Genomic DNA, 14,710 nt, shown 5'->3' with positions numbered 1-14,710 from the left:
CACGCACCCACACACATACTCAACATGGACCAAAACAAGCGCGCGCACACACGCACGCACACTCACTCAACATGGACCAAAACAAGCGCGCGCGCACACGCACTTACGTACGTTTGTTACATCCCATAATTAAGCCTAATCTGAGTTATGAAGTAGTATAGTGGTTAGCCCGGTCACCTTTGCACCACAAGGGTCCGGGTTCAATTCCCACCTCGGGGTCTGTGTGCATGGAGTTTCTCCCCCCTTGAGCTTGGTGGGTTCCCTCTGGATAACCTGGTTTCCTTCCACAGTTTGAAGGTTTTGAAGGGTGTGCCCCACCTCATGTCCTAAGTCTCCTAGGATAAGCTCAAAGGCCCTAGTGAACCTGCATCTATATAAATAAAGGTCTGATTTTGTCTGTACATACGTCAAAACTATATATTTTTTTTTTATGAAATCCTTACGTTTAATACATTTAACAAAATATAAACGCACCGTAGTGCACCGGCTTACCTTATACTGCCCACAATAAAAGGACACCCTGAAATGTGCAGTTTTTTGCTTTATTGGGGGTCTGGGGACTCAGAACCGGTCAGTATCTGGTGTGACCACCATTTGCCTCATGCAGTGCAACACATCTTCTTCGCATAGAGTTTATCAGATTGTCAATTGTGGCCTGTGGAATGTTGATCCACTCATCTTCAATGGCTGTGCGAAGTTGTTGGATATTAGTGGGAACTGGTACACGCTGTCGTATATGCCGGTCAAGCACATCCAAACATGCTCAACGGGTGACATGTCCAGTGAGTATGCTGGCCAGAACTGGGGCATTTTCAGCTTCCAAGAACTGTGTACAGATCCTTGCAACATGGGGCCGTGCATTATCTTGCTGAAACATAAGGTGATGTTCATGGATGTATGGCACAACAATGGGCCTCAGGATCTCATCACGGTATCTCTGTGCATTCAAAATGCCATCAATAAAATGTACCTGTGTTCTTCGTCCATAACAGATGCCTGCCCATACCATAACCCCACCACCACCATGGGCCACTCGATCCACAACATTGACATCAGCAAAGCGCTCACCCACACGACACCACACACGCTGTCTGCCATCTGCCCTGAACAATGTAAACCGAGATTCATCCGTGAAGAGAACACCTATCCAACGTGCCAGTTGCCATCGAATGTGAGCATTTGCCCACTCAAGTCTGTTACGGCGACGAGCTGGAGTCAGGTCAAGACCCCGATGAGGACAACGAGCATGCAGTTGAGCTTCCCTAAGACGGTTTCTGACAGTTTGTGCAGAAATTGTTTGGTTATGCAAACCAATTGTATCAGCAGCTGTCTGAGTGGCTGGTCTCAGACGATCTTGGAGGTGAACCTGCTGGATGTGGAGGTCCTGGGCTGGTGTGGTTACACGTGGTCTGGGGTTGTGAGGCCGGTTGGATGTACTGCCATATTCTCTGAAACGCCTTTGGAGACGACTTATGGTGGAGAAATGAACATTCAATGCATCTGAATCTGAGATCTGGTTGACATTCCTGCTGTCAGCATGCCAACTGCACGCTCCCTCAATGCTTGTGGCATTTTGCTGTGAGACAAAACTGCACATTCCAGGGTGGCCTTTTATTGTGGGCAGTATAAGGTAAACCTGTGCACTACTCATGATGTCAGATCAGCATCTTGAAGTGGCACACCTGTGAGGTGGGATGGATTATCTCAGCAAAGCAGAAGTGCTCACTATCACACATTTAGACTGATTTGTGAACAATGTTTGAGAGAAATGGTAATATTGTGTATCTGGAATGAATTTTAGATATTTAAGTCCATCTCATAAAAAATCGGAGCAGAAACAAAGGTGTTGCGTTTATATTTTTGTTGAGTGTACATTAGATGACCGGAAACCAGTCTCAAAAAATCTTGTCTGTATGTTTGTCCAGCCGGATTTTGTCACAGCATCACACAAGACTGTCTCTACAGAATTTAATAAAACGTTTGCAGTACTGTACTTGAATATCTGCCTGAAGTTTAACCTGCACCATAAGTAAAATCAAAATGTTGAGTAAAAATAATGTTATGAACAGTTTATGATTTAATAATCTACTTTAAAATAATCTACTCGTTCGGTGTAAACAAAACACCTGCAGCTATTAATAACTTTCTTTATTCGATCACCATTTTCCATTTCTCATCTGTGATTCACTCTCCGATTACCCAAACATGGAGTGTATTTGGTGAAGTACAACTTAGTGTAAACATCAAACTTTTCTATATCTTTCCCATTGATTGTAATAAGATGCAATGACAATAGATTCAAACTCGGCCATGACCTAGGTCTGTACAATTTCTTAATATTTAGCCACCAATCCAATGGAAACCAATAACATATTTTCACGACATTTTGTTTGGTGTGACAGCATAAGTGGTTCATCTTTGTTGCTGGCAGACATGTACTTCAACCTGAAATATCACCACTAATTACATCAAAGCTTTTTTTTTTTTCACGCTAGTACATGATAAAGCGGTATAGACAATGAGTGAGTGAATCATAAAGACAGAAAAATGTCTTAATATGGATCCTGGAGCACTTGCTTCATTAAATTTGTCGAATTCTGCTGCCCTATGCCAGTTAGATGTCAAACCCTTATATATCAAACCTTAATACTGCATATATCAATACAGTTAAGTAGCCACACTCAGTCTAAAAATATATATTTTTTAAATACAAATGGCTAGTCTACTGAACTATTTTACTATTTTGTAATTGAAGCAAACAACAGTTTTTGCCAAGTTTGTTTAAAATTGCAAATAAAAAAAAAAAGAAAAATATAATATAGAATTGAGAATTTAAAAAAAATCATGATACTTACAGAATCACAGTACGCATCATATCGTACCGGGTGATCGCTGGTGATTACAGTGTCTACTTATTAGCAACAGGAAACTCAGATCCACATATGTGGAATTGCCTGATATTTACCGTCAACAGAGTTTGGTCCATATCAGCTGACCATCACATCCATATTCGTTTCTTCCCACATAGTTGAATGGAAATAACTGTATAGAATGTCCTTGTATGCTCTAGTATTTAAATAATAATAATAATTTGCCGTCCAGCAGAAATAAGAGGTTCGAACACGACGACGCCTCTGCTTTTTCCCAGCTGAATGAACACAAATCACTATAGCTATGCTTTTTCATTCAATGGAAATTTTTCCCAGGAGATTGGGAGTTGTTTTAACAGCAAAACGTGACTAAATCTGTAATGGGATGTTCAAGCTTATATTATGTTCAAGCTGGGTGTGATTGTTAGGTGTCCACAAACACTTGGTCATTGGGTTAAAAAAAATCCAAATACTACCTTTATTTAAAATCAGAACTGAGAAAGAAAAGACAAGAACATCTGCCTGAAGCGTTATGAGAGATGTGTTTTTATTCGCCTTGAGTAGTTCATAGTGAAAAGTGCCATCTTCAATCTTCCATCAGATGCTCTTGCAGTTTGTGCAGTTGTATTTTGGCAGCCGGTCAGAGCAAGCTGAATTTTAAGCAAGAAGGTAACGCAGTGATGAGAAAGACGCACCACCTTAAAAATCATGCATGGTTCTGTCATGGCCGCTTCAAGCTGACGTCCCATACTTAACCCGTTAAATTTCCAGAATCATACAACTGATAAAATACTTATAGAATTAGCAATAATTAAAGCAATAGCCGTCCAAATCCAACACACTGAAGACAAACATAATTTTGTACTTTTATTGATGGCAATTATCCATGGTTTTATTTATCACTCATTCAGTAATAATTATCATGGCTTTAAAATTAAGTAGATGTCCTTACTATCCAAAGTCACCCCAAGTCCATTTAAACAAGCAATAGAAAAATATATAATTAAACACTTTTTACAATACTGGTTTTGGTCCAAACAAAAGTGGATCAGAAATGCCAATATACCTTTAGTCTTCAAAGGATCCCCAATTTGCATTTAAGGTCATCTTTAAATGGATTTGGGTAACTTTGAAATAAGGGCTTTACATAAATTCTAAAAGACAAAAAGGGAAAAAAAAAAGGAAAAAAGAAACGCTGAATGAAAAATAAGCTTGTTTATCACACAAAAAACTTCACAGATTTTTTAAAAAAAGGTTACTATTTACAAGTTTTTAATAATATTCAAAAGGCAAAAGACAGAGTGAAGATGAGGTGTAGAGAGTTGAGAGAGGAGAGTAATAAGGAAAAGGATGGGGGGGACATAAAAGGGAGGGGCACTCGAGAATTCGAAACAGATTCGCGAGTGCAGATTTACAGAAGGATCAGAGGAGAGCAGCGGGGCTAACGTTTTTTTTCTTCCACCGACCGATCGCCAGCACGTGGGTGTGATTAACCACAACCCAGCCCTTTCCTTTTAAACACATTCAATTGCCTCCATTTTCCAACCAGCACACACAATTCAGCATGTACAAAAAAACAAAACAAAACACACAAATCTGCGCACAAAAAAATTGCTTCATTCAGTACATAGAAACACTCGCATCACTGTACATACAGCAACTAGTCCTTGGTTCTGCCACGTGCAGATTTAATTTACCTGCACATCACCCAAGCGAAATCTGTCACTGCCCTAAATTGGTTTTTGCATGGTATCTCCTTTAAAGAAAAAAAAAAAAAAAAAAAAAACATGCGCAAAATCCCGCCAACGTTGCTGAAAATATATATACCTTTTCTGCGCAGGGTCAGGTGTTGTGTCTGATTGTATTTATTTCTTCTGTTTAATTTTTTTTTGAGAGTCTGTTTCTTTGAGATTTGGGCCACAGGACCAGATTCTGCACAAGTCTACAAACCGGTGACCCTCGACTATAAAACAAATCTCCTGGCCAAAAGAAAAACAGAGCCGTGTGTGTGTTTGTGTGTGTACGCCCAAGCTCAAAATACCAAGTACTTCAGTGTTTGTTCAAAATGTGGCACAGCCTTCGTCATTTTCCAGCTTTACTTCCTGCGCCGGACGGCGGTTTTGATCTTGCGTCCGGCGATGGCGTGCTGTCTGTTCGTTGGGGCGTTAGCATTCTTTGCTGACCTATCAAGGAGGGAAAAAAAAAAAAAAAGAAACAGCACAAAGACTTATATATATATATATATATATATATATATATACATACACCAGTACACTTAAACACTAAGTGAAATCAGCACAATGCATAAAAATAATTCTGATGCTGGCCGGGAGCCTGGTTCAGAGAGAGGTCGCGCGCTGGACGGACCAATGGGTGGCCGAGTTACAGGACGCACTCGATGACGCAGACTGGGACATGTTCCGAAACAGCTCAGATGATGACGTCAGCGTGTTTACGGAAGCGGGTTGTGGGATTCATCGGGAAACTAGCGGATGAGAAGCCGTGGGTGGATAAAACCATCCGCGACGCTCTGAGATCTTGCACCGCTGCCTACAACACGGGAACCATACAAGGCTGCATCATATAACATCCGGAAGGCGGTGAAAGAGGCGAACGCTGGGCTACGAGAGAACACAACTCCAACTGACAGGGATTAAGGACAATTACGGACTATAAAACAGAAACAACCGGTATGACGAACGCGGACGCGACTCTGGCAGAAGAGCTGAACACTTTCTATGCTTGCTTGAGGTTGCAGCTAAAGACGCTAGCAATGCTAATGCTAGCGGCGCTAGCGATGAAACGCGTTCATCATCACCGAGCATGACGTGAGGAGAGCCTTCAAGAGAGTGAACACCAGGAAAGCAGCAGGACCAGACGGCATCTCAGGTCGTATTCTCAGAGCCTGCGCAGACCAGCTAGCACCCGTGTTCACTGAGATATTTAACATCTCTTTATCTCAGTCGGTGATCTCCACATGCTTCAAAGAGTCAATCATTGTTTCTGTCCCGAAGCAACCTCATCCTGCTTTACTCAATGACTATCGCCCTGTAGCCCTCACCTCAGTAGTGATTAAGTGCTTTGAACGCCTGGTCAGAGACTTCATTATTTCTTCACTACCGGACACACTCGACCCACTACAGTTTGCATGCCGCCAGAACCGTTCCACAGATGCAATCTCACATCTCCTCCACACATCGCTCACTCACCTGGACACTAGGAAAGGGAATTATGTTAAAATGTTCATCAGCTCTGCATTTATTACCATAATTCCCTCCACACTCACCACCAAGCTGGAGCACCTGGGACTCAGCTCATCAATTTTTCAGTGGATCTCTAATTCTCTGACTGGCAGACCACAGGCAGTGAGGATGGGCGGACATGTCTCAGCCTCACTCACTCTCAGCACTGGAGCCCCCCAGGGTTGTGTTCTGAGCCCCCTGCTGTACTCTTTGTACACCTACGACTGCGTGGCCACTACCAACTCCACCGCCATCATCAAGTTTGCTGACGACACTGTCGTGGTGGGCCTGATCACTAACAATGATGAGTCGGCCTACCTAGAGGAGATTGGAAATCTGGAGAAATGGTGCCAGAGGAACAATCTCCTCCTGAACGTCAGCAAGACCAAGGAGCTAATGGTGGACTTTAGTACAAAGCAGGAGAGGAACTACCAGACCCCATCATCAACAGGAGCCCAGTGGAGAGAGTGGACAGCTTCTGATACCTCTGTGTTCACATTACGCAGGACCTGTCATGGTCCTGTCACATCAACACCGTGGTGAAAAAGGCCTGGCAGCGTCTCTACCACCTTAGACGCTTGAGAGACTTCAGACTGCCCTCTAAGGTGCTCAGGAATTTCTACTCCTGTACCATAGAGAGCATCCTGACGAGAAACATCATGACCTAGTTTGAAAACAGCACCATGCAGGACAGACGAGCTCTACAAAGGGTGGTGCGATCAGCTGAGCGCATCATCCGCACCAAGCTCCCTGACCTGCACTCGATTTACAGCAAGCGGTGCTGGACCAAGGCCAGGAAGATCGTGAAGGACCTCAGCCATCCCAACAATGGACTGTTCTCTTTGTTGCGGTCTGGGAAGCGATTCCGCTCCCTGAAGGTCCCTCAATCACACCACCACACAGGAGTAATATCTTTTTAAACATTGACTGGACAATCATGGACACACATGCAATACATATTTATATATCTGACCATTGCACATGACACTTTCTTAAGTCACCTTTCATGCATATTTGCACAGCCATTGCCACTTTAAAATTTTTATATATACTTTTGTCTCCCCCCCCATATTCCTAAATTTCTATATTTGGTGATATTTTATTATGCCCTTATTTGTACAGTTTATTTTACTAGTTATTTATTTTTTTCATTTCTTTTTATTAATATTTATTCCTTATATATAGTTTTTATTTACTTTTTAAGGTCACTGGCGGTCGTTTAAGCATTTCACTGCATATCGTACTGTGTATGACTGTGTATGTGACAAATTAAATTTTGAATTTGAGCTGCGGTTCAGGCTCAGATTATGAAGAAAAATAAATGGTGACCCCTGCGAGTATATGTGGCATAAATATCGGTACCCTGTGGGCTGGTTTGAGTATCCTAGAAAGTGCTGATCTCTAGGAATTTTCATACACAATGGAGCGAAATACAAAATCTGAAACACCTCATTGATGGAGAGATCAAAAGGACCAATCTGTCCATTTTTCTCTGATCAGTACACATATCACAATCCAAATCAAATGACCACTTTTTCTGCGTTTGATGTGAACGTTAACAGCAACTCGTCACCTGTATGTGTATGTTTTTTTTAGTCATTGTACTGATTAGTACAATGACCCATAAATGCGCAGGTGTACAGATTTTCCTAATCATATGCATAGTGATTATACAGGTAGTCCACGTCCTATTTCCGTTCATAAGTCAGATTCGTTAATAAGTGAGTCTTATATGTCTTTGACACGAATATACAATGTAAAGCATACCGATCCACTTGATCAAATCCGTCCCCCTTTCCCCACACCGCCATCATGTGGCCGAAACATGTAATCACAACTAAGGAAATTAATCTCAGACATCAATTGTAACAGTTTTGTCTCTGCCTTTTTCAATCTGGATTCCCCCTCATGATTTAAAGGCGCAATTTTGTCTCAGTGCTGTTTTCCACTGTATTGGACTGTGAACTCTTTTGTTGAATTTTCTTTCCCTAAATTTAGGTTTATTTACTGTCAGGACAGCCTTACAGCTCATTAAAACCGGTGAGGCCGACTCATTACTCCCGCACACACATACAATATACTGGACTTTAGACATTTTATACATTCACTTATATACTAAAAAAATATTGTATATAATTGCAAATATTGCTATCTGGTGAAACTACAGTTTCTATTTTTTATACAATACACACAAGCTACCGTGATTGAACATCCGTCCGTATCTGCTAAAATGGGTCTCAAACGTTCGTAAGTGGAGGACTACCTGTATTCTTATATTTGAACAGCTTGTTATAAAAACAAAACCAATACTATAACCTCCATGGAAACATTGAGCGTATGTTGATCAGTACAAAACCTTTCAAGATGCTATTATTTACTCAGAAATGAAACCATAGCTTCTGATGAATAATATTTCCTTCTCACCCAATATTGAATGCTGCAGACGGTGAGAAGCCGAAGCCTCCTCCAGGAGCTGCCGGCTGAGCGGACATAGCTGGTGCTCCTGCGGGACTTCCCGTAGCACCAGCAGCACCTGCTCCAAAGGTAAATACACTGCTGTTGCTGCTACCACCGGTTGCTCCGAATGCATTGTTTCCTCCAAACTGGAAAGATCCTAAAAAAAACAGCCAAGACGAATGAAAATTAGTCAATGACCCAAAGCGGAGTTTTATTTTGGAATCCACTGGTATGTAAAACCGCAGTTCCTGACCTTGACCAGAAGGGGCAGTAGAAGATCCAAAGCCAGGTGTCGAGTTGGCCTGTTGGCCAAAAACCGACTGAGTATTAGGCTTCACTCCGAAGGCAGGAGCTGCCGCCGATGGTGTGGCTGTGAAAGAGGATGCAGCCGATCCAAAGACTGGAACTGCAGACTGCGATGAGCCGAACGCCAGTGTCGGTCCCGGGCCGAAGCCAGAGGCGGACGTAGTGGCGGTAAACCCAAACGGAGAGGGTGCAGGGGCTGAAAAGGGGGGGGGAAAAAAAGCAAATTTTTTTTAAACTGGAGGCTATACTTAAAAAAAACAAAAACAAAAAGATGACAACATTAAAGCAAAGCACCAAACCTGTAGACGCCGGCGCGGAGGCTGCAGCGCCGAAAGAAGACGATGGCGCGGAGGCTGCAGCGCCGAAAGAAGACGCCGGCGCGGAGGCTGCAGCGCCGAAAGAAGACGCCGGCGCGGAGGCTGCAGCGCCGAAAGAAGACGCCGGCGCGGAGGCTGCAGCGCCGAAAGAAGACGCCGGCGCGGAGGCTGCAGGGCCAAAAGAAGACGCCGGCGCGGAGGATGCAGCGCCAAAAGCAAACGGCGACGTGGTCGAGCTGTTCATGGAGCCGAAGACGAATGGCTGTGACTGATTTGGAGCGGCAGAGGCTTCTGTCGAGGCTGGCTGGGTTTCTTGCTGCTGCTGACCGAACAAGAAAGTCTTGGAAGGTGTTTCAGAAGAGGAGCCTTGACCAAAAACGAAGGTGCTACTAGGAGCAGGGGTGGGAGCCAGGCTTGAACTGCTGGGAGTCCCGAAGAGGCTAGAGGAAGCAGGGGCTGGGGCTGGGGCAGGAGCAGGAGCAGTGGATGAACCTCCAATGAAGGCAAACGCAGGCTTGGGGGCTGCAGTGTCTGAGAAAAAAAAAGAAAAAGAAGAGATTATGTTAAACTTGTGTTTTTTTAATTTAGGATATCAGACTAAAGCTAAGCACCACTCACTCCCTCACCTGTTGCATTCTGTCCGAAGCCAAACACAGGCTTTTGGGTTTCTGCCGGCTCGGTGGGTTTCCCAAACGTAAATGTAGGTTTGGGGACTTCCTTTGTAGGGTCTGGTTTGTTAAAATTAAAGCCCACAGTAGTGGGTGCGGGATTGGCAGCCTCCTTGGTCGTACTGAATATGAACCCGGTCGAGATTGTTGAGGTATCCTTTTTCTCCTCTGGTTTACCGAACATGAAAGCAGCGGTTGAAGTCTTTTGTGGGGTTTCCTCGCCAAACAACTGGCCCGTGGTTTGATCAGCCTCTGGCGCTAAAGAGTCGCTGAAGAGACAAACCGTGTTGGAAGTGTCTAAAACGGCTTCTCTGGAAGGAAGAGGGTTCTCCTTTTCCACTTCGGAGGCTTTAGGTGCCGAGAAACTGAATGACAGATTCGACCCAGTTTTCTCTTCAGATGGTTTAGACAGCCCGAAGGAAAAGCCCTGTGACGCAGTTGTGGCCGCAGTACTCGTGGAGCCGAAACCGCTCGTAGTGCTTCCTCCGAACTTAAAACCCGCACCGGGATTTTGAGGTTCGCTCTTTTTCTCTTCGCCTGTCGATCCGGATGTGGAATCCGCTCCGAACTTAAAGCCGTTTGAGGAACCGCCAAATTTGAAAGAATCCGTTGAAGCCGAGCCTGTCGAGCTCTGTTCTGTGGAAGCTCCACCAAACTTGAACGCTCCTGAAGAACTTTCTGAGGACGAACTTCCAAATTTGAAGCCTGAAGAAGTGGAGGTGGAGTCTGATGAAGCGTTACCGAATTTAAAGGACGACGATGAGGTGGGGTTGGAGAAAGAGCCGCCGAATTTCAATTCACTGGAGGCCGAATTTGAAGTTGTTGGTGGAGCACCAAATTTAAAAGAAGTTGAGGTTGAATTCATGCTGAAGGATTGCTTGGCAAAACCTGAAGAGACACAAATAAAGTGCTTCATATAAAATGGCTTAATAGAAAAACGGACAAGGCAACCTTTTCAGATTTTGGTTCAATTAATAAAAAATGTAAAAAAGACAATTTTGACCCAAGCCTACAAGGAAACACTTTGCAAAAATGTGATAATGTTAAGCGTGTTTAAAACCTGTTTAGTAACAGAACCGCTCTCATTACCTTTGGTTTCTACTTTAGCTCCTGGTTTGGGTGTTTCACACGCCACACACTTCTGGTCCGCAGCCTTGTTCTGAACACAGCAGACGTCACAATCCCAACTTCCCTCTGGTTTCTTGAACTTGTCTCCAAATCCTAACAGAGGTGCTGTACTTGCTGGTGTGGAGGCAGAAGCCTGGGATAATGGTGCTTGAGATGGCAGTGCCGCAGCTGCTCCTGTTCAATTTAATACAGCATTTGAAAAGATTAGGAAATCTTCAACATTCAATAGATCATCATTTATTACATTTCCTTACTTTTTTTGCCAGCTCACTGATCATTTATTATAAGAAAGACATGACAGTACAATCAAATACATGATTTTCACAGGACTTATGGTCTTAATATAAAAGGATGTTTGCGTCCTGCAAATCTGGTTTGATTATTATTACCATGCACAAGAACATATAGGTACAGGTAGTCCGCTACTTAGAAACGAATTTCTAAGTTCTCGTTCCGGGAGCACGTTCGTAAGTCGGATTTGTTCTTAGGTCCGGCAAAGCAAGTCTTGTACGCTTTTGACACGGACATACGATGTAAAGCATAACAATCCACTTAAATCTCAACACTGCCATCATGTGGCCAAAAACTGCAACGTCTAAAATGTCAAATGCAACGGGTGTTGTCTTTGCGCCTTTAAATCCCAGAGCCAGCTTTAAGACCCGGATGCCATTTTGTCTCAGAGCTGTTTTCCACTGTATTGGACTGTGAACATTGTCTCGATGAGATTTTTAGGATTATTCAGCATCAGGACAGCTTTACAGGACAGACATTTTCTACCATCATGCTCTCGGACTGATTCGGTGAAACCGGTCTTTGGACATTTCATACATTCACTTACACTGCATTGTCTATTTGTTTGTACTATACACGTGAGCTACTTCCATGATTTGTTCACAAAACCCCAGTCTGCTCGTATCTGAGGAAATCCGTAACTCGGATGTTCGAAGGTCGGGGACAAACTGTACAAAGCAGTGACGCACACAATTCATTTCACACAGATCAAAAGACGTACCTGGTTTAGCGTTCTGACATGCTACACACTTAACATCTTGTGCTTTGTTGTCCACCATGCATACGTCACAATTCCACATCCCCTCCGGCTTCTTAAATTTGTCAGCAAAACTAAGCAGTCCAGATGTTGTGCCGGCGGTGGTTGTGGTAGTGCTGCTGCTGCTGAAGGTGGAAGTGATGGCCGGTGTAGAAGAAGCAGGCAGGGTTGAGGAAACCTCAGAGACAGGAGGTCGACTCAGGGCCGGTTTTACTCCGGTCCCCGGCTTGGCCGTTTCGCACGCTACACATTTAACCACCTCAGGCTTGTTCTGCACCAGACAGGTGTCACATTCCCAGCTTCCGGCTGGTGGCGCAAACAAAGAACTAAGACTAGCAGCGGGGGCTTTTGCGGGTCCACTGTCCAATTTGGATGAAAAGTCTGTGCTGGGCTGCGGGGCCTGGCAGGCCACGCACTTTTTGTCTGAGGGCTTGTTTTGCACCATGCAGGTACCACAGTTCCATGATCCTGCTGCAGGTTTAAATTTCTCACCAAAGTTGGGGAGAGAAGTCGAAAACAATTGTGCGGTTGTGTTGCTATTCCTCGCCTCTTGTGTTGCGGAGGATTTCTGGGACGAGGAAGAAAATCCTGGTGGAAAAAGAAACAGCTCTTAACAAAAGGGAACTTTCATGAAAACGCATGACGTGCTCCTGATTTGTTGGTGACACCAGCTTTACACAAGTGACTAACTGGCTAGTTCATTTTCATTTTTACCTTCCATTCTATTTTGAGCACCTCAACACTTATACTAAGAGGTGGTATATGACATGATGAAACCATGGTTGGTTTTAAGCTTTCATTTTGCGCTTTAGACAGTAAATGGAAAAAAACGGCAGACAGGAAATAAAATAAACCAAAAAAAAAAACCTTTTGGTTTTGTTGCTTTACCATGCGATACCAAATTTGCATGCTGCACACTAGAGTAAACATAACAGGACGTTTGCTAGGAGTAACGTTTGATGGTAACTTAATGCAACAAGTCTCTAATTTAACACTACAATTACACACAAATATATGGGCACACACTACCAGTCTACAATTCGCACACATTAAGCTTAATTTTTTTATTACTAGTACATAATGTAAATTGTAAAAAGCAGCCAACCGTTTTTTTTTTATAAATTTTTTCTATAGCGTAATTTTTCAAATTATATTATTCTTATTTAAAATTTTATATTCTTTATTTGAATTTTTTCTTCATATTCTATTTTTCTTTTTATTATTATATTATACTTATTTCATAATCCTTATTTAAAAAATAAAAATGTATTTTTCTTTAAATCTTTAGGGCATGGCTATGTAAGTGAAAAACTTCAATACTAATTTTGTACACACCTTCTAACTCCTTGGTCGTTCCTGATTTAATATCCTTCTACACTGTAAAACAATACTAAAGTTGTTTATTCAAAATACACAATAATCTCCTTTGAACAGTTGATATTGAGATGTATATCTGCTACTTCTGCTCTGTAAAGCTTCATAACGTCGCAAATCTGAGGTGCTGTTTGTTAATTGGTAATTTCTGAGGCTGGTGACTCTAAATGAACTTCTTATTCAGCATTGTTCTATAATGTAAAAAATTTATCACTCAATAAAAAATAAAATACTGAATTAGAACGTTTGACCAAATTTTAGACTGGTACTTTGTGTATTGATACAGCGGTACCTCAGCATACAAATTTAATCCATTCCGGAGGAGAGTTCTTAGGCCAAAATTTTGTATTGTATGCTTTCTCCCCAGAGGAAATAATGTAAATGCAGATAATCCCAAAATATTACCCATATTGTTTTATTTTTCACAAAAATATTACCGATATCACCAAGTTACAACACATATAACATAATTAACCTGTGTGTGTAGAGATATATATATATATTATATATATTTTTTTTTGTAAATATATTAGTATAATATACAGATATAAAAAAGTAAACACTTCTTCAGGAAGAGAGAAACTTGTAAAAATATTTTTATATGAAACATATTGCTTATAGACTGATGTATGATATATTACATCATAATATTTTTCTTTTCCTGAAATGTGTATAAATTTTTAATTCTTAAGCAGACAGTGTGTGTGTGTATATATACATACATATATACATACACACATATATACACACATACATACACAGTGGAACCTCGGATTACGAGTAACATGGTTTACAAGTGCTCCGGAAGATGAGCAAAGATTTGTAATAAATTCTGACTTAAAAAACGAGCGTTGTCGTGGTTTACGAGCTCCGAGTATCATGTATAACGCATGCGCTTCTTGTTTTGACACCGAGCGTCGCGTCATCACAACTGAGCCAACGGTTTTTCTCTCTCTGGGGCTGCGGGGAAATCATCTCCCCTGCTGGGTCTTAGTGCTCGTCTCTTACTGGTATAATCAATCCGTGTGCGTGTGTTTCTTTCTCTTGCGCTGCAGAGTGTGTGTGTTATGTGTGTGCGCATAATTTGACACCGCGCCTGCTCAAACACAAACACACATGCTCTCTTTCTGTGTGTCAGTGTTTGAGTGTGTTGTGTTATGTGTGTGTTGTGTTATGTGTGTGTTTTTTTCTTTCTCTTGCGCTGCAGAGTGTGTGTGTTATATGTGTGCGCGCGTAATTTAACACCGCGCAGGTTCGCACACACTCTCTCGTCGTTAGTGTATGTCAGTGTTTGAGTGTG

The 14,710-nt window shown here is 42.4% G+C and overlaps 1 protein-coding gene across 2 annotated transcripts in view; it reads right to left on the bottom strand.

The window, feature by feature from the left end:
* Positions 1–3,724: 3,724 nt before the first annotated feature.
* nup153 (nucleoporin 153) overlaps positions 3,725–14,710 on the bottom strand; it is a 29,770-nt gene continuing 18,784 nt past the window's right edge. For both annotated transcript variants that reach the window (XM_053492108.1, XM_053492109.1), the window contains exons 16-22: positions 12,001–12,624; positions 10,950–11,162; positions 9,819–10,748; positions 9,175–9,723; positions 8,823–9,071; positions 8,537–8,726; positions 3,725–5,053 (exon numbers count right to left, since the gene is read on the bottom strand). In XM_053492108.1, the coding sequence (XP_053348083.1) occupies positions 4,966–5,053; positions 8,537–8,726; positions 8,823–9,071; positions 9,175–9,723; positions 9,819–10,748; positions 10,950–11,162; positions 12,001–12,624 (2,843 nt within the window). In that variant the 3' untranslated portion in view covers positions 3,725–4,965. The remainder of the gene's footprint in view (positions 5,054–8,536; positions 8,727–8,822; positions 9,072–9,174; positions 9,724–9,818; positions 10,749–10,949; positions 11,163–12,000; positions 12,625–14,710) is intronic.

This window comes from Clarias gariepinus, chromosome 3 (assembly GCF_024256425.1).
Source record: "Clarias gariepinus isolate MV-2021 ecotype Netherlands chromosome 3, CGAR_prim_01v2, whole genome shotgun sequence".
Classification (NCBI taxonomy): Eukaryota; Metazoa; Chordata; class Actinopteri; order Siluriformes; family Clariidae; genus Clarias; species Clarias gariepinus.
Note: the sequence above shows the minus strand (reverse complement) of the source record. Positions and strands in the feature narration are given on the sequence as shown.